Source organism: Opisthocomus hoazin, chromosome 11, assembly GCF_030867145.1.
Source record: "Opisthocomus hoazin isolate bOpiHoa1 chromosome 11, bOpiHoa1.hap1, whole genome shotgun sequence".
In the NCBI taxonomy this organism is placed as follows: Eukaryota; Metazoa; Chordata; class Aves; order Opisthocomiformes; family Opisthocomidae; genus Opisthocomus; species Opisthocomus hoazin.
Window position 1 is genome coordinate 768,998 of NC_134424.1, and position 19,498 is coordinate 788,495.

At 54.9% G+C, this 19,498-nt stretch overlaps 1 protein-coding gene across 4 annotated transcripts in view; it reads left to right on the forward strand.

Moving 5' to 3' along the window:
- SRGAP3 (SLIT-ROBO Rho GTPase activating protein 3) overlaps positions 1-19,498 on the forward strand; it is a 118,352-nt gene that overhangs the window by 62,991 nt on the left and 35,863 nt on the right. For all 4 annotated transcript variants that reach the window (XM_075432311.1, XM_075432313.1, XM_075432314.1 and 1 more), the window contains exons 4-6: positions 9,330-9,392; positions 14,787-14,972; positions 16,182-16,310. In XM_075432311.1, coding sequence (XP_075288426.1) covers positions 9,330-9,392; positions 14,787-14,972; positions 16,182-16,310 — 378 coding nt within the window. The remainder of the gene's footprint in view (positions 1-9,329; positions 9,393-14,786; positions 14,973-16,181; positions 16,311-19,498) is intronic.

Below are 19,498 nucleotides of genomic sequence, written 5' to 3' on the forward strand. Positions count from 1 at the left end.
CTGCGGGTACACGGAGGAACTGGAAGGTTTGCTCTTTTGTGCATTCAATATGTAGATGTCAGCAGTCTCAGCAAGGCAGCAGGGACCCACTGCCTGGGGTACGAGGACGCGCGTGACTGGGAGGCCGTTGATCAGTGCGGTGGTCATCTGCCCGGCAAGGTGCCGGGTGCTGAGCTGCCTCTCACCGCGGCTCCCGTGGGCGCGCTTGGCAGCAGTGGGGTTCGTTCACCAGGACGTGGGGACGTTGTGTTTTGTTCATCTCCGCTGGAGTGTTTTGCCCTCCTGGTGACCGGCAGTGGACGGTCCCTGGCGTTCGGCCATGCATCGCTCGGGCACGCCTCTTGCTGTGGCCGGCCAGAAAGCCTTTTGGCTTACCCACATCACAGAGAGAAGGAAAACTGGGAGCTACTGGGGACTGGGATTTTAGTGTTTGGGTTGGAGACGTTTCACTGAGCCAGCTCCAGATCTGACCTGGCCTCAGCTGAGGTCAGTGCCGGCTTGCACTGGCCTCAGCAGGACATAGAGGAGGTGCAAGCTGATTATCAAAGGTAGAGGAGAAGCTAGATTACATTCCTTGAATCATTGGCAAGCCTGTGTTTGCAAGCTGTGGTCCAGGCCGGGGTCCCTGCTGTGGCAGCGGTGGCAGGACGGCTTTGCAGGACGTTTGTGAGGAGCAGTGTCAGCTGCGAATGGCAGCGGTGCCTCCTCGGGGCTGGGTGTTCTGCTCCCGGGGATGCCGCGCGCGCTCCGCAGAGCGGGGGACCTCACGTCTGGGCTGCGGGGTGGGCTGAGGCCGGTGGCTCCTGCGTGGAGGCTCGGCTAAGGCTGGTGGCACTTGGGTCGCAGCGTTTGCCGCGTCCTCTTCCCCTCGTCTGCTTTTGAATCACTTCCTTCTTGGCGTAATTAGTGACAACTTGGTTAGTTTTGAAAGTGAGGAGGGGGCCCTGTCGGGAGGGATGCAACCCCTCCTCTCGTTGTCCACTTGTCTTTGGTGTCGCAGAGCGCTGTGAAATGGGGAAGACCAGGCTGTGGCCCTGGGTGGTCGCGGCGAGTTGCACCGGTCTGCCGGGGACTTGGCAAGGGCGGCTCCTCGGGACGGTGGTGATGGCGTGCGGGGTTTGGTGCGGTGGAAACCAGAGGTTTTCTGCAGCTGGGATTGTGAACTCCTCCTCCCTGAGAATCTTAGTACAGAATCGAAGAGAAGTTACTAAGCCAGATGTTACGTTGGTAAATCACTGTACGGCACTGACATCAGTGGTTCCGTGTGGGTTGTCCGTAGGCACTGCAGGCAATAAATGTCCGGTGCCCGAGCTGATTGCTTAGCTCAGCATACCCAAAAAGGAGAAACTCTGTGTTTTTAGGGAAATAGCATAAGTTACTTCTGACATGTTATTTACCTGAAGGATGTATGTTTTTAGGGGGGAAAGGAAAAGCTGTTGGTAAGGTGGTCCTGATACGCAGAAGTAGTTTGGAACTCAAGGAGAACAGAAAACTACAACAAGTTGAAAAAGACACGCTACTGAAAATTAAAAATGAAACTGTAGGCCCTAAGTTATAGTTAGAAAAAACTCCGGCAAAGCTAAGAAAAGAGGTGGGTAAAGCTTATAATGAAAATACAAAAAAGAGGTGGGAATTGAATTCCTGAAATTGGCTGAGAGAGGAATTAAATACAGAAGCAACAACTTCTAAGTAAGAAGCGTGTGTTTGTATGAAATAGGTGCGACAGTGCCGTTAATGCGCACGGGCATACGCGTGTGTGCGTACGGAGTGTGCTTGGGTGCCTGTGTGTGCTGCCGAGTGCTTTGGTAGTAAAGTGGTGTGCAGAATGGTGTGTAGACCTAAGGAAGAGCAGCTTCCCAAGCTGGGTGTGTCAGGCTGGGCTCCGCACGAGATTTGGGGTGGGATGGTGGAGTTGAAGCATCAGGTTCTGCGCGTGCACGCTCGGTGCCTGCGAGCAGTCAGAAAGGAAATCAAAAGCTGCTGGGAACAGAGCAGAAAACATTGTTAATCCCCTGCAAATCCGTGGCGTGCCCACACCTTGAATCCTGTTGGTTTTCTTCCAGCTCCTTCCCTCCCGACACACGCGCCTGCCGTGGGGCTTGGTGGCACCCGTACCCAGGGAGGCCGGCGGGGCTGGCGTGGGCCGGGCAGCAGCGGCGGGCTGGCGTGGGCGGGTGGAGGGCTGCCAGCCCGGCACGGTGGGCGAGGCGAGGGTCTGGCCGGCGGGAGCAGGCAGGGGTTGCTTTGCTGTGGGACGGCGCCGTGTCCCCCAGCACTGTCACGGGGGCGAGGATTTGGAACAGGGACTTGGAGAACGCTGAAGAGGAGAAACCTGCCTGTCTGCAGGAGAGTCTGCAGGCGGCTTTGGCATCGCTCGTGCTTCAGCACAGTGAGAGGTGTCGGTTAAGCAATCCACAGCCCCTTTTGTTGTGCTTTCAGGTATTTTTGAGTTGCATCCAAAGGAATCCCGATTATAGCTGTGGAAACTTGTCTCCTTCTTGAATACCTGCAGAAAAAATGTACTGAACTATGGGATTCCTCCAGAAGTGGTCTCGAGGCAGAGCACGGAGATGCGTGTAATTGGTATTTGTAAAGGCAGGAACCACTTCCAAAATGTGGGTTGAACCTGGATTTGGACTTTGATATAGTGCCTTTGTTACAAAGTGGGCAGCTGTTCCCATTCAGCGATTTGTTTTCTTTCTTCCCCTCCCAGATGTGGAATACAGGAATTCCTGGCTCCGGTGTTGTGGATACGCGAGGGTGTGGCTTGGCTCGCCCCCTGACCTCGCGATGTTCCGCTGAACCCCTGTGCACCGAAGCTGTGTAATGTTACACAGCTGTAATCCAAACCCCCTGACTTGTATTTTTATCCCAGCAGCTAAACAAACCGCGCATCTTTCTTCTCCTGGCAGTGCTTCAGAACTCAGAATATTCACAGAATCACAGAATCACAGAATCACAGAATCACAGAATAGTAGGGGTTGGAAGGGACCTCTGTGGGTCACCCAGTCCAACCCTCCTGCCGAAGCAGGGTCATCTACAGCAGGCTGCACAGGACCTTGTCCAGGCGGGTCTTGAATATCTCCAGAGAAGGAGACTCCACAGCCTCCCTGGGCAGCCTGGGCCAGGGCTCCGTCACCCTCAGAGGGAAGAAGTTCTTCCTCATGTTCAGACGGAACTTCCTCTGCTTCAGTTTGTGCCCATTGCCCCTTGTCCTGTCGCTGGGCACCACTGGAAAGAGTCTGGCCCCGTCCTCCTGACACCCACCCTGCAGATATTTGTAGGCATTTCTAAGGTCCACTCGCAGCCTTCTCTTCTCCAGGCTGAACAAGCCCAGCTCCCTCAGCCTCTCCTCGTAGGGGAGATGCTCCAGTCCCCTCTAACGTATTCCCACAACGGAGCGTGCCGACTGCATCCCACGGCTGTGGGGGATGTGAGGGCCGAGCAGCGGTGTGGATCGGGTGTTCCCTGACACCTGCCCTGCTGCTGGCAGCCCCGGCCCTGAGGCCGCAGTACGTCTGCGTGGCGGTTTGCGTAGCGGGAGCTGGCTGGAGCCGAGAGCCCCAAGGCGTCCGGCAGCGACGCCCAGCCTGGGGGCTGAGCTGCTGGTGCTGTCACAGGGAAGGAGGAGCCCATGGGGATGGTCCATGTGTCTCAGCATTTTTATAAAAAGACCTGGTAATGATACCATTTACTTGTTGCACCGACTGGTTGTAGTTGCGGTGGCAAAGGGCAGTTGTCCTCTGGTGGGTACGGCTTCTTGCTGCACGGAAACGGCCGTTCTCCAAAGCGGGGGAATAAACTTCTGCAGAGAGGTTTTCGAGTCAGGCCCAGCGTCGTGTGGAGATCAGGAGCTGTGTGTCCAGGCTGAAAGAGAAGCAGAGATGTTTGCCACGGAAGCGCCGTGGTGTTGCTGGTGGAATGGTTGCGGGTGCCTTTGGGGCGCGTGGTCGGCGTGGTTAAAATGGGCCGAGGAATCCTCACGTCTCCTGCTGTGAAACTGCCTGTGCCAGACGTGAAAGAAGGGCTTCATCTGCTTCCCCTGCGGAATTCTGCCGTGGATTTGGGTCGGTTCTCCAGACTCAGGTGGAGAGACGGGCGCGGGTGAGATGCCCTCTGCTCTGTGCCCATGCCTGCCCCGGGGTGGGGTGGGCCTCGCCTGCCCTGCCCTGCGCAGCACGCGTGGGTCGCTCAGCTGTGGGTGTGATGGGGAGACCCTGGCCTGGGGCGTGGGAAGGCCGTGGAAACCTGTGCTGTTTCTCGCATTTCGTTTACCTCGGCGTGCCAGATCTCGCAGTGGTTTTCCACCAGAAAAGCATTCGCCGGCCGACCGAGCCGGAGGAGCCCTCTGAGCTGGGACTGCTCTGAAGAGCCCAGGGGCCGAGTGCTGTTTGGAGCGGCTCTGGGTGGCTCCGTGTCGGTGGTGGCTCAGCCTGCGGCCCCTCCTCGCAGTGTCCCCTGGTGTCACACGTGGCTTGAAAGGCGGGGGGTTTGGTGGGGGCACGGAGCTGCGGGAAATCGGGAGCGGGCGTTGGGTTTGGCTCTCCAGCTCCTCCTGGTTTCTCAGCGTGGCTGCCAGCAAGGCTCTGGAGGTGGGCTGGGGTCCGAGGGGCTTCCCCTGCTCGCTGCCAGCCTTCAACGCTGACGTTGAGATAGACGTGGTAAGGTGGGCTTGGGTTGCAAATGTCAAACGTGGGGAGCGTGTGGCCACTGTGGAGTTGTGTCCTCTGGCGCAGCAGAAGCCTTGCTGGGAAGTGTGGGACCTGGAGGTGGAGAGCTGCTCGCTGGGGGTGAGGAGGGGTGTCCCGTCAGCAAGCACTGCGGGGCAGCGCGGGCGTCGGAGCGCGTCACGGGGCTCCTGCCGAGCGGTGCTGCGGGGTCCGGCGGGAGGCCAGGGAGCTCCGCAGGCAGCACGGAGGGGTCAGCGTCCCCTGAGCGAGCATCCCCGCCTGCAGCCTCGCCTGGGCGGCTGAGGCGAGCAGCCAGGCGAGCCCCGCTCGGGAGGGAAGCAGAGGAAGCAGAAAACTCCGTTGGGCCAATTTCCCTGGAGCTTCCAGTGTGAGTCACGTTCCTGGCGCAGGGTTTGATTATCAAGGCAAGTGTTGGTGTTGCCAATAGGCAGGCAGTAAACGGAGACGCTAAGATACGTTACTGCGGAGACGTGACCTGATCTGTGGTGGGAGCGAGTCTCCATCACCATGAAGTCCTGCAGCACGTCCTCCTGGCAGAGGCGAGCCCTGGGCGGGGGACGCACCACCAGCCCCCTCGCCCCGGCGGGTGTTGTCTCCTCTTTTACCTCCTGCTGCGGCGGGGGCAAGACGTTTGCTGCTGCTTCCAAGTATGGAATACAGGAAATTACACATTTGAGGTGGAGCGTTGCTATGTCCGAAATAACCGTGCTGCGCTATTCCCCAGTGTGAGATTTAATTATGTTCCGTGACAGTGAATTTAATCATGCCCCAAACTGCAGTGCCCTGGATGGAGATTTAACGAAGAAGTGGTGTCTGTCTGGAGGGGAGTTCTTTTCTTTGTCTTTAAAATAAGCGTTCTTCGCTGCCAGTAGTCTGTGTAGCTGCTTCCCTTGACTTTGTCTGCAGCGGCAGGAATTTTAATAAACCTACTGAGCCAAAGCCATAGCTATCCCAGCCAGCAACTGTCTTCTTGAGTAGGAACAGAAGGCGTCAAGCAAGTGGCTAAACTGGAGTTTGGATTTTGCTGATGGTTCCAGGGAATTGGAATGACATTTTGACATTGTCTCCCACAGACACACAAATGTGATTTCTCTTTTATAAGGCGGGGAGGCAGCAAACGGAGGAGAGGCGAGTCCTTCAGCTTCCCACCTGCCCGCGCTTGGAAGAGGCTCCAGCATCAGGAGGTTGGGCGCGGCCCTCTTGGATGCCAGAGACTTGTGATGATGCTGGAGACCGCTCTGGTCTCCAGCGACAGGGTGCGGGGCGCTTGCGGCGTCGTATCTGTAAGCAAATGGGTCTTCAGGTGTGGCACCGTCTGCGGTGCCCGCATGTCGGCGTGACTCGTGGGAACGACACGCTGCTGGCAACAGAGCCGGTAGCTGGTTGCTTGCTTAGGAGGCTAAAATTAGGTTTCAGAATTACAGCTTTGTGGACTTCCCTCCACTGGAGAGGAAACCTGGGGCAGAGCACGAGCTGCAGCCGAGTTCAGGCCGTTGCTGCTACCTCGAGCTCGTCCTCCTCTGCTCGCTTTGGGCTGGGTTCGGGGCCGGGCTTCGGAGCGTGGCAGCAGGGTCAGCCAGGGGCGTTAGGCACGGCTCGGAACTCCGGGAGGCTTGGGCTGAAGGAACTCCTGTTCTGGGTGTGTCTGGGAGGGCTGGGTGCTTTGAATAGCTCTGCTGCTTGTTAGCAGCCACGGTGAGGTTCTTGGGACCAGCTAGCGACCGCTGGTGAGGTTCTTGAGACCAGCTAGCGACCGCTGGTGAGGTTCTTGGGACCAGCTGGCGACCGCTGGTGAGGTTCTTGGGACCGGCTGGCGACCGCTGGTGTCGGCGGGGAGGGGACTGGGGCTTCCAGCCGCGCTGGTTTCCAGATGGCTGGGGGCACTTACACCTGCTGGTAACGGGCATCTTGGCACCTCGGGCAGGTGAGAATGGGAGCGGGGTGCATCCCTCGCAGCTCCTGAAGGTGGGACTCTGCTGAGCACCCTGACGCTAATTCACAGATTAGCTGGGATTGCTGGATATTCACTGAATGCAGTCAGATTCCTTGCTTTGCTCTTTGCATTCAATTCTAACACTTAAACTAAGGTTAAACTTTTCAAGTATGTAGGCTATCCAGTTAGCTTTAACTAGAAGACCTCTCTGTGTTGGGGGCTTCTTCAGCCACCCAGCCAAGAAACCGCTGGGATGTTGTTTTCCCTGACTGTGTGCGCAAAAATGCGTGGAGTTATTTGAGGAAATCTGAAAGAAACTGCTTGGTTTTTTTGGTTTGGGTTTTTTTGGGGGAGAGGAGGGTGTCTATACTTAGCTTGAAGATGTGTTTAAACTATAATAAATGTTTCCTAGCCGAGAAGATTCTGCAGAGAGCTGTGGTGTGTAATTACAGGGGAGGCAGGGGAGCGGTGCATGCACATCTGCAGTAGCATCCAGCTGCTGGGTTTCCGAGTGGGACTGGGCTTGATCTGCAGCCAAGCTTAAACGTTCAGCAGCTGCCCAGGTTGTGGCCTCTCCCGTGAAATGCCGTGTTCATGCTGTAGGAGGTGGGCGACGGGATCTGCTTCATCCTGCTGGGCCAGAGAAGTGAAAACACGAACTGAGAACAGGATTTCAGCAGACAGGAGGGCGGAGGGGGGAAGACGCCACGAGGTTTTGCACTTGCAGTGAGCTTTCTCCTAAGCTTGCTGAACTTTGGCTGCTGCGGTTGTGAAACTGGAAACTTTATTATATAACTGTGGTGTAGCTATTTTGTAATAGAATGTCCTTTTTGAGAGAGACTTTGGTTCACTCAGGTCAGAAGAGTGCAGATGGGCTGCTGAAGGCGAATCGGGGAGAGTGGGTCATGGTCGGGGTGAACCTGAAGCTCGAAGTACTTGGGCTAGGAAGCGCTGATCGTCTGCGTTCTGAAAGATCAAAGCTGGTTGGAAAGTGCAAGTGCAGCAGCAGGTATCTTTAATAAATCTTTGAAATCCCGATGGATTGACAGGTGATGCTGTGTGCCTGGAGAGCGCAGGTACAAGCAGTGTGCGTACCCACAGATGTCTCGGGCAGGGGAGCTGATGTAGCGGCAGCCACTCACCCGCACCCAGTAACGCAGGTTGTGTTGGAAAACAGGGAAAGCCAAGCTATAAAGCACCCTTCTGGCTACGGAGCAGGCCCGGCTTCCGCGCGCTCTGCCACTCTTCATGTGTTGGGTCCCCAACATGGGGGAGGGCGTTCGGTGTTGGATCCGCAGGGTGGGCTGGCTGTGGGCTGGAGATAAGCACTGCCGGTGGAAGGGCAAAGTGATACCGTCTGCAATTCCAGGTTCATCCCTCTGTGTTTGCAGGATAAATAAATTAAATTGTGTGATGTTCCGCATCGTGGTCGCTGAAACCCAGGCTGGGTGGTCCATGGACAAACATCGACCTCAAATGAAAATACAGCAGTTCTGAAACAGCGTGAGGATTTGCTGCACTCTGTGTGTGCATGTTTGTAATCACGCATTTTATCTTGTTATGGATTTGTAGAAAATTAAAGGAAATCGAAATGCCAGTTTACTTTGAAACTTCACTGTCATAGGCAGATTGGAAGAGGCGGCCATCTGTATTTTGGTTTTAATGTTTAGAGCTGGAAGAAACGGAGCCCAGATGTGGATTGGCAGCACTGTTGATGCTGTCTTTTCAGCTCCAAGAGCAGGAAGGATGTTAGACAGGATTTCTGAAGTGGTGTAAATAAGGCCCCTGGGGCATTTCTTATGCTGCAGGGCTGTTGTTTTTTTTTAAATAATGTCTAGAATTAAAATGTACATGGTTTTGCTAACTGCGGTGCAGAGCAAAGAGCAGTGAGTCTCGTGTTTGGCAGGGGAGCCAGGAGAGGGCAGGTCTCCGAGGGGGCAGAGGGTGTTTAAGATGGGCACTGCCAGAAGCCGGTTGTGCTGCCGAGGTCCACCCACCCCCTTGTCAGCTGAAAGGAGGAAGAAAAACGCTGCGGGCAGGAGAGAGGCTGCTGTGGTTTCCTTCTCTGTGGGATGGGTCTGAAAGCCTTTTCTGGGGAATAGCAGGATCTGCTTGGGCACAGGGGTGGAAGGGCTGGGAACAAGTACTTCTGGCTTTGGCAGGACCGGGTTGGTCACTTGGCTTAAGAAAGGAGAACAACAACTGACTGCTTCCGCGTCCTACCAGCTCGCCAGCGTCCCCAGGCTCCGTTCCTTCTGCTGGTGCCATGGTGTCCCGTGCCAGTACTCTGGCAGCACTGGAGACCTTCCGCGTGCCCTTGATCAGCTGGTTGGGGGAAAACCCGTCACCGCGGTTCCTCTTCCCGATTTGAACTGGGCGTTGGTAGGGATCACATCCCCGCTCTCCACGCCTCCCATCTACCTCCCGAGTCTGATGCCTGGTCCTCTGGAGCCGTGTGTGTTGGGAGTGTTCGGAGCGAGGGCTGCGCGTCTGCGTGCTGCTGGCAGGGCAGAGCTGTGGCAGAGCTGCCCACGGCGCGTGCGGCCACCTCTTGGGGATGCAGCTTGGAGAAGAGCATCGAGATGCAAATGCGTGGAGCATTTGGAAGTCATAGTTTTACTCTTCCCTCCAAAACATACTTTCCTTTCAGGAGTGCATGTTGTGAGCGTAACAGAGTCTCAGCTCTTCTTCTTTTTGTCTTCCAGAGTAAGGAGATTGGCTTGCAGATGCATGAAGAACTCCTGAAAGTCACCAACGAGCTTTACACGGTGAGTACTGAGCGGATCCTACCCGTGTCTAGCCTGTGCAGCAAGGCAAACGCAGGCAATGTCATGTGTTGGAACAAAATGTCTGCTCAGCGTTCCGGTGGCTTGAGGAGGCCCTCTCTCCCTCCTGCCGTCCTGCCGTACAGCCTGTTCGTTCCTCTCGCATTTTTTAGGAGCGTTTCACTCTTCGCTGGTGTTGATGGCAGCAGAGGGGGTTTCCTGGCAGTCCCACCCTGAAGGGCTTCTGCGGCCATGTCAGGCAGCGGATCACGCGGTCTGTCTGTCTCACTTTCACATAAACGGAGATGTTTTGGGCATGATCTGGTGCGATTCCTGGTACTGGGCCTTCTACACTGTGTTGCCTTTAGGCCCCTTTCAGTTCTCACTCGGTTGGTGACGTCTGCCAGGCTCTGATGGCTCAGAAGTTGTGCTCTGAGTGGGCAGCACTAATTTGTGGCTGAAGCCTGACCTGCTCCTGTGTGTCTGGAGGGCTGTGGATGGCGGCTGAACCTGACCTTCTGCTGAGCAATGCGTGCAGCTTTTAGCTCGTGTGTGCTCAGCTTCGTCTCCATGCTCCGAGGAGCGCTCTGGCTGCGGAGCTGTCTCTGTGCCTCCAGGTGAAATCGTCGCTGTTATTTGGGCCATTGCTCTTCAAGCCCCTTTTCATAGCAGGGCAGTAAAAGTCTTTGTGTTGCTTCTGTCTCTTGCCCCATGGCAGTTGGATTTTTTTGTTTTATTTGTGGTTTAGGATCAACAAAGCAATATAAAGTCTGTCTTGTGTTGGAAAATTGAGAAGATATATTTGCTTTCTTCAGTTGTATCTGTTACTGGTCTATAAATAACACTGCAGTAGGTTTATTCCTAAACAGTCATTTTATTCTATCTTTTTGAAAAATAGGCCTAAACAACAGAGTATGAATGATGTTATTTGAAATTTCTGCCATAAATCTTTTCTTAACAGGTTTATTTCTGTTGGTTTTGAAGGGTTCAGTTTTTGTGAGACCTGCAGTGTGGGTGGACAGCCAGGTTGGATTAAAAAGCCTGCGTAAGATTTGGGAGTGTGTTGTTGATGGTTGAATGTCACAGGCTGTGTTAGTGGTGGTGACTAATTAAGATTAATTACAGCAGCCGCATGACAGATGCAAAACAAGAGAAGCCTAACAAGGGCTGGGCTGCCCTGAATACCTGTGGAGCAGCGTGCTCGGACCCCAGGCACGGGACAGGAGCGTCACCTGAGGGACGTGGTTGGGTCAGTTTGAGGATCAGAAGTGCGCAGAGGTCTGCAGTGCGTGCAGCTGGCCAAGGAAGAGCGCAGAGAGCGCTCCTGCTCCTGCGGAGTCTGCGGCAGAACTCGGCTTCCCTGGAGCTGAGATCCCCCCCGCTCCCCGCTTTGCTCCCACATGCTGAGCGGAATGTGTTGGAGGGGTGAAACAGCCTGGAACGGCTGGAAGAGCTTGGTGTTTGCTTTGAACTGACCTTGCTGCTAGGAGAACAAACCGACTGTGGCATCCGGCTGGGAGAGAGCGGGGAGGAGAGACGCGGATTCCAGAAACGATGATGAAACATGAAGAAAAAGCAGGCCCTGTTGGGCAAACAAGCTCATGTTGAATCTGTTCAGTGCGGGCCAGCTCCCCTCCGGTCGGGAGGTTTCTGTCCTGGAGACGCCACGTGGAGCGGGCCCGGCTGCGTGCTTGGCTCGTGGGTCGGTCAGCGCGCGGTCTGACCCTGGGACGTCTCCCGGGCTGAGCTGGGGCTGCTGCGCTCATCGCAGGGTGCTGGGTACCCGAGAGCGGCACCTGCAGTGGCCGTGGCTGCCGACAGAATCCGGTGCAGAATGAGGAGCCCTGCTCAAAGGACACCAAGCTGCTGCTTGTACAATGTCATTTGTCTGCTGTCAACCCAAGGACATCGTTTACCTTGCCTGTGGCCAAGCCTTGTGTCCGCAGTGCATCCATGCCCTGGCTGGGTGGCCTTTTGAGCCTTCAGAGGGGAATTCTGTGTGCGGAGTGGAAACTGTGTGATTCTGTACAGGCTTCTCAGGCATTTACTGTCTCAAACTTAAGCCAAAATAACTACATTCGTTTTAATTCAGTCTTGTTGCTGTTCTGATAGAAGTTACAGTGTGGACTCTCTGTGTGGAAAGAGCTAAACCCCAAACCATGCTGATTTTAGTTAAAAAGGAAGCAGACGACTTTCATTCTGAAAAAGGAGTTGCTAGTGAGCAGCTTTTCACAGAAATAACGTGGCAGTGAAGTGAAGCCACCTTCCCTCTGATTCCTGCTCATGGACTCCAGCGGACGGAGACCAGGCTGGAGCCCCTGCGGGCGGGGGCTTCTCTGTGCCCCGGCCCGGGGTCCCTGTCTGCGGCGTGGGCGCTCCTGTCTGAGGCAGCCAGGCCGGGGTGCTCGGGGAGAGAAGCGGGAACGCCGGAGCACCGCGCCGGTAGTGTTGGCTGTGCGCTCCGGCCGTGGTGTGCGGCTTGGTGTGTGCTGGTGGGTGCTGGGCTTCGTCTGCCGGGCCGCGGGGCCGCGGCTGCCGCTGAAGGCAGGGCGCTGGAGTCCGCAGGAGGACTGCGGTGTCAGCCGGTGCGAGTCCTTTTCGCGGGGTGTTGTGGAAGAGGATCAATAACTGTGAAATGAATAGGGTTAATTAGAATAATATCTACAGATACATTACCCAGGTTAAAAATAATAAAAGTCGTCGTTGCCTGTGTCGCAGGACATGAACTGGCTGGAGGAAATTTTCCCGTTCTGTGGGGAGGGTTGTGTTGGGGGGAGGCCATGCCGCCATGGCACTGGGTGTTTTCCCCGCTCTGCTTCGCCCGGTGCGCTGGGCTGGTGGTTTGGTCCCTGGGCTTCAGGGGGGCCTAAGCCCCTGCTTCGCACAGGTCACCCACTGGCTTCCGATCAGAACCTTAATGACGAGCTGTTTAGAAATATAAAGCATTTCTGGCTTAACAGCCAACAGTGCCATTTATGGCCGGTATTTTGACAGTGGCCTTTATCGAGAATGTGTTATTACTATTGGAAAACACAAATTGTGTGGTTGAATAACTAATGAACATTGGAACATATTTTTCTCCCTCCGCTGCAGCTAATGAACTGATTTGCAGAAAAGATTCCGGGGATGCAGCCGTGGCCGTTTCTCTGTATGAGACGACAGCGTAAGACAGGGACAGCGTGGCGCGGGTGCGAGTGCCGAGGAGGCACAGGGGAGCTGCAATCACAGGGCTGGTTGCGGCCCTGCGGGAAGTCCCCATTCATAACTGAGGCAGCCAGGAAACCAGACAGAGGTATCCCCGAATTTCCACGTGTGAGCTGCGGGGCACGGCAGCTGACGAGGAACGCGGTCGGCACAGCGAGCGGTTTGAGGCATCGCTTTCAGCAACGCGGATCCTGAAGTCTGGGGAAAATATTTTCACCTGATCACGTTAGGTCCTTTGCACTTTGCTAGAGAGAGTTTCGGGGGAGTTTTAAACCTGGTTCCCGTGTTACCTTTTTGGATTCAAGCAGTGAGAATATCTGAGGAGGAAAAAGGGCCTTCGTTAGGGAATGTTTCTCTGGTAATTAGCAAAGAAGTCAGTAAGAGCCCGTGCAAAGGCACCGGCCCGCGGTGGGCCCTGGAGCCCCTCGGCACGGTGCAGCTCCGGCTGCCGACGTTCGCTCTGCGGCCGCGCGAGCCCTGGGAGCCCGCGGGAGCGTGGGCTGCAGCCGCGTGTGCCCAGGCCTGCGGCGCAGCGGCGTGGCCCCGCGTGACGGCCCCGCGTGACGGAGGCAGGCGGTGAATGGTAATGCAGTCTGTCCGGCTGGGAGCCGCCTCGTGACCTTCAGATTTCACTGATGTGCAAATTGGGCCACTGTTTAATTACTGGGCTTTTCTGTTGTGTGGCACTGGGGCCTCGCTGGGGGCTGGGAAACCGCTCTCGTTGCTGCCGTACTGCGCTGCAGCACAAGGCGTTTCCTCTTCACTTTCCTCTCTGTTTTTCACAAAAAGGTGGAGACAGTGAAGATGAAGAGGGCTCAGCAAAGCCCTCTAGTCTTTCTCCTTAGGAAGAAACCAGAAGCGGTGTGGTTAGTGTGTGCCCTGTGCCAGTCACTGCAGAAGCTGCCGTTTGAAGTAGGTGGCTCGAAGCTGTGTTAGTCTGCAGGATTTAGAAGCAAAGCAGCTCAGAAACAAGGCACAAGCCTTTGCTTGCCATTCCTTGCAGTTGCCTAAAAATTGTACCTCCTGGCGATGATGGCACATTTGTGCGGGCCCGGATGCGGCATTTGGAGCTCGCTTGCAGCTGACATTTGGGCTTGGCAAGAAGAGAGATCATATGTTTCAGCCGAGCCCTCGTCCAAGTGAAACACTCTTGGTTCCTGCTGGCAGCCGCAGCTGAGGAAAACTCTGCATTTTCTTCATTAAGGCTTGTGCAGAGTTACTCTGCCCTGGTGGGTTCCTGCTCCTGTTTAGCCCGTGGGCCTCGAGGCAAGGCTGTCCCGGTGCCGCTGCCGGCGGTGCCTGGCGCTTCACGAGGGTGGGCTTCCGTGAGCGGGCAGGCATCTCGAGCCCTGTCAAGGCGATGCGAAAGAAAACATCCAGATCCCGAAGGGAGGTGACGCAAGGGGACAGCGTGACTACAGGCACACAGAGAGAAGAGCAGAGGCGTTCCTCCTGCCAGCTCCGTTGAAGTGAGCGCCAGGTGCCCTTGGGGCTTTGGCATCTGAAAGGCAAGGCTGTAGTAGGAGTTTTGCCCGCAGGAGTTTTCCTGGGGCAGATCAGCATCGCCTGTCCAGTGTCGCCGGTGGTGGTCTCGGGTGTTGCTGCAGTCCGCCCTGGCACTGACTGTGCTCACCGACAGCAAGAGGAGAACGAAGTGGTGATGGGACACAAACTCCATTTCTGCTGGGAAACTGCAGCTCCGCCACCCTCAAGATGGGAGCTACTGTCGGGATGGTAGAGCAGGGGTGGTGTTGATGGGTTGGCTTAGCAAGTTCAAGTGTAGGAACAGAGGAGTTGGGTCAGAAGTGACATCGGGTTGACTATGGCCTCCTCACAGTCTCTTGCCACGGAGACCCTTATCCCCGTGGCAGAGCACGGGAAGGCATTTCTCCCTTCGCTGCGGGGAGACGCACCGGTGTGTGCTGGAGGCACATGGCAGCCTGGCCCGGCAGCGGGGACCGGGCAGGGGGAAGGTTCTGGCACCAGCTCTCTGCCCTTTCAAAGCAGGGCTAGTGATGGGGTTAACGTTACCGGCTTTGCCTTCCCGCCTTGCTGTTCCTTCATGCCATGGTGGCCTCGGGGAGCCCTGGCACGGCTGAGGCTGCTCCGGGCTGCCCATGGCTGTCCTCTCCGCACGCACCGGTGCTTGGTGTGGCCGTGGGGCAGGTGACGCTCAACCTCCACTTTCCGCAGGTGATGAAGACCTACCACATGTACCACACCGAGAGCATCAGCGCGGAGAGCAAGCTGAAGGAGGCGGAGAAGCAGGAGGAGAAGCAGTTCAACAAGTCGGGGGACATCAGCGTGAACCTGCTGCGGCACGAGGACAGGCCTCAGCGGCGGAGCTCCGTCAAGAAGATCGAGAAGATGAAGGAGAAGGTGGGTGAGCCGGGGGCCTCCCTGCGGGTGGGAGGGTTGGGCTCCAGCCCCGTCCGTTCCCACGCAGCCGTCCCCGGGAAGGGGTAGGCAGGCTGTCGGCTCCTGTGCGTGCGTGTTGCTGAAGGGCCGGCCGAGGAGGCCATCAGGAGGTCGGGGGGGTCTCGGGGGGGCTTGGCCGTGCCCCGGCTGGGACGCGAGGGCTGCGCCGTGCGCCCGGCGGCCGTCGCAGCGGTGTGCCTGCCGGGCGCAGCGACGCTTGCCGGCCCAGGCGCCGCGTGCTCGGTGGGGGGCTGCGCTGTGTTCACGTCCCTGTTGTAACAACGAGCAGTGGCTGTCCCAGGGCTCCTTTGCTCGGAGGTGGCATGGGGGGAGCAAAGAAAGGGCTGGATGTGTGAAGTAGCAGTGTTTCTGCAGACGGTCGGGCGGTTAAAGCGCAGCGTTCGGGTGGCTTTGCTGGTCAAAACACCGAACTCCATTGACAGAATCACAGAATGTTTGGGGTTGGAAGGGACCTCTGTGGGCCATCTAATCCAACCCTCCAGCTTCAGCAAATTGCCACATCTCAGGCTCTCCAAAACTGTTTAATTTTCCTGTTAATTCCTGAGAATAAGCAATAGCTTCCCTAGCCAGGAGGCTTTTGGGTGCGTGTTGACCCAGCACTGGGACGTTGTCTAATGGCAAGCCTCCCTGAAGGGTTAATCTTCTGTGCTAAACCTTTGGACTGGTGATCTGCGTGAGCAAATGCCCCACATCCGAGCACATCTGCTTTCCTACACAGTTTTGAATTCTGGGTCCTGTTCTAAATTTTGCAGCTTGAGCCTCTGGGCCATATTCCACTTTGATACAGCTGCATTAATCTGGAGCAAGTCCAAATGTATGTCAGAGTATCTGGGAGGAAAATTTGGCCCTCTAATTTTGATTGATGCCAAAACCTCCACGAAGGCACAGATGAAGGAAGAGCAGCTGTGCTGGGGCTGCACTGGGTGCATCTGAGCAGCGTGCGCTCGTTGTGCGTTGGCTGCCGGTACCAGTGGTGTTCAGATGTGATCTCCTCCATCCTGGCAAGGGTGCCTGTTTTCATACCTGATACCAACTTTTATTAATTAACACGTCACACCCAGGCTGCAGGGTGCTGTGGGGCCCTGCAGCAAGAGAAGCTGTGAAAGTAGCATCCTGTTTGTGCTCTGACGCTCCGTTTTGCTTTTTCAGAGACAAGCCAAATATTCTGAAAACAAGCTGAAGTGTACTAAAGCCAGGAATGACTACCTGCTGAACCTGGCAGCCACCAACGCAGCTGTCAGTAAATACTACATCCACGACGTCTCGGACCTCATTGATGTAAGTGCTTCCCCCCCGGCGTGCCTCCTGCCCGTTTCCTACTGATAAGCGCACAGCTGGATCTTAACCACGGTTTGCTCCTTAAATGCACTCTCCTGGGGTGGTGATGAAGGGGTATTTGTTGGGGCTTTAAAATATGCTTAACTGAGGCCTAAAAATGTACTGTAAAGTTGAATTTATTTTTTTTTCCCCTCTGTGGTGTTTTTTTTCCCTCCCAGTTGCACACACACATTTAACTTTCCCCCAGCTGGTGTAGGCCTATATGAGCAAAGCTGGAGCTGCTATAATATGGGATTGATAGAATCGTAGAATGGTTTGGGTTGGAAGGGGCCTTGTAGATCATCTGGTTCCAACCTCCTGCCATGAGCAGGGACCCCTTCCACCAGCCCAGGGTGCTCCCAGCCCCGTCCAACCTGGCCTTGAGCCCTGCCAGGGAGGGGACAGCCACAGCTTCTGGGCAGTGCTCAGTCAGCCGCCTCTGAGCTCGATGGTGGCCACGCAACCACACGACAAAGTAATTGATTCCTGTTGATGCTACATATAAACTTCTTTCATCAGTGCCTGGAAAAAAAATGGAGTTTTTTGTTATGACTGTAGGGTATGAACCAGCCTGACCAAAAAACAGTTTCCTGAGCGCATGAGCAGGGGAGGCTGGGTTGAACTGCGTGGTTCAGGCATGTCTAATGCACAGTTACAAACTAGAAATTGCTCGAATGTTTTCTGCACCTTTCACGCCGTATCACGAGCACGCGAAGGTCTGGTGGTGGTTGGATGTTGGCTCTGCCTTGAGAACCACACAGGCATGGTGCTTTCTTCCATGTTGAAGTTGGGGCTTCCTTGGCTGCAGCTCCCACACAGCAGGATGTCCTGCAGCTGGAGCCTCTCAAAGCCCAGAGCCTTTGGGCGAGCCAGGTGAGCCGGAGGTTTCCTCCTGGCCCATCGATTAGTCTGCATTTGAAACAGATAAACTCTTCTGAACACCAGACAACATCCTTGCTTTTGCTGTTGAAACAGAAGATTTTTCTCTCCAATACGTGTGTCTGCAGCTTCTGTCAGTACGAGCAGGCGCTGGGCTCTCCGTAGCCGTGGTGGCAGTTGAGCGCGCGTGGAAGTGCCTTCCGAGCTTGGGAGCTGCATCCGACCTGCTCGTTGCACGAAATGGCCTCAGGGCTGGAACTGCCGGAGGTGGGGCTGGCACTGTGACTCCTATGAACTGCTTTTCGATGATTCAAGGGAAGGGATCTCCGTTGCTTCCTGTAATAGGCGTCTTGTAGATTGTGCTATGCAGAGTTTCTTCCTGCTGGAGTTGCTTCAATGAGCACATGAATAACTGATCTAGAAGTTCTGAGTTAGTCTTCTGGCTTCATCGTTATCTGAATGTATAATGTAAAAATGTGCTGTCTCCTTTACTAACCCACTAACATGTATTTATTCTTCTAAGCAGTGACCAGAGTAAGTCTGATGCAAAACCCCTGATGATTTCAAGATTTTGAGATACGATAAAATATTCTTAGCATGTCCTTTTTGTTCTCTCAGTTATTTAAGAAGTATTGAGCCTTATTAAAAATACTAATAACTTGACCTCAGAGACATTTGAACAGCAAGGTATGATAACACCTTGATTTATCTGTGGGGTTTCTGCTTTTTTATTATAGTCTCTCTCTCTCTCTCATTTGTTTATTTTTAAAGCAAGAATAAGTTATTTTCATGGAGTTTTGGGGACTTTGATTTCCTGGAGAGTTATTGAGTTCCGTTCTAGTTCTGGCTGTTTATATTATTACTCCCAACTTTATTTCCTTGCTGACACTTCCACTGGAGTCAGCAGATGGCTTTTCTTCCGCACTCCAGGAATCCCTTCAGGGGACTTCAGCTAAAGCATCTTCAACTCTGTGCAGCTAAATTGCCCTAATGATATGTTCTGTTCAGTGAAGAAAACAAAATATCGTATGTGTGAGCTGCACACGTGTGTCCTAATTTTCAGTCCCCAAAGGAAGAGCAGTTTATTTGAACAGACTTTTACACAAATTCAGTATGTTTTGCAAGAGCATGGCAAGAAGGGCTTCCTTCAGCATGCTCCAGAAGACGGGGATCCCGTTCTCTGTGTCCCACTGGTACTGGAAGTGGTTGACAGAAAAGACAGCCATCGGATCCAGCAGCGTTGGGCTTTCTGTGGGCGTGTAATGCACGTGAAGGAAGATGAAGAAAGCAGAGGTTTTTAGATCTAGTTTTAAAGTTATTGTTTGAATCTTGGTACGTTGAACAATGATAAGCAGATGGTGCCGTTCACTCTCAGGAACGGCGATGCTGTCTGCGAACGTGGGGTCTGTGGCGTCGGAGCATGCAGGACGCGGGTCCCCTGCCCCTTGGGGCAGCTCTGTCGTTCTGTGGGGCGCAGCAGAGGGGCTCTGAGCAGAGGGGCTCTGAGCAGAGGGGCTCTGAGCAGAGGGGGTGAATTTTGCCCTTGGCTGCAGCAGCGTGAGCAGAGCGGGGCGATGCAGGGAGCTGTGTCCGATGGGAGGAGCAGGTCTGCACGAAGAGTGTGGAGGGCTTCATGATAGGAACGCGGTTTTGGTTTAGCTCAAAACCTGTCTGGCCGTGCTTTGAGAGGATCCTGGCCGTGTCCGTGTATTGCAGTTATGCAAATTCTTCTCCACCCTGTGTCTCCAAGGGCGATGATTAACGCTGCACTGGGCTGTCTCTGTGGTTCATAGGAGGGGTGGTGAGGGGCTCTCGCACACCCTTCCTATCAAGCACAAATTGCCATGTGCAGTTTTTTGATGTGTACGCAAATCTGAACCGTCAGGACGCTGGAGCAGCTAGTTTAGCAGCGTTTCCCCGAAATCCCAGATGGCTCAGTGTCATCTATTAGGCACAGCCTTGACATTTCTTGTGCCCCCAGTGTCACTGCAGAACGGTGACTTTCATAACAAAGCCGTTCTGCTAATCTCCTGCTCTGGCGAGAAAGAAGGCCCCAGCTGCTTGGGGGGAGGGTGGAGAGTCCTCCCCGGGCTGCGGTTTTAATGAGAAATGTAAAACTCGATCAGAGGAGCCATGAAGTGGCACAGAGCGTGTCAGTCCCTCCCTCGGTCTCCAGTGGCCTCTTTGTTTTGTCCTTTAGAAAGGAAGAGAAGAATATAGAGACAGATCAAATTAGACTTGGACACCGTTGTGCCCCTCACCTCAAAAGA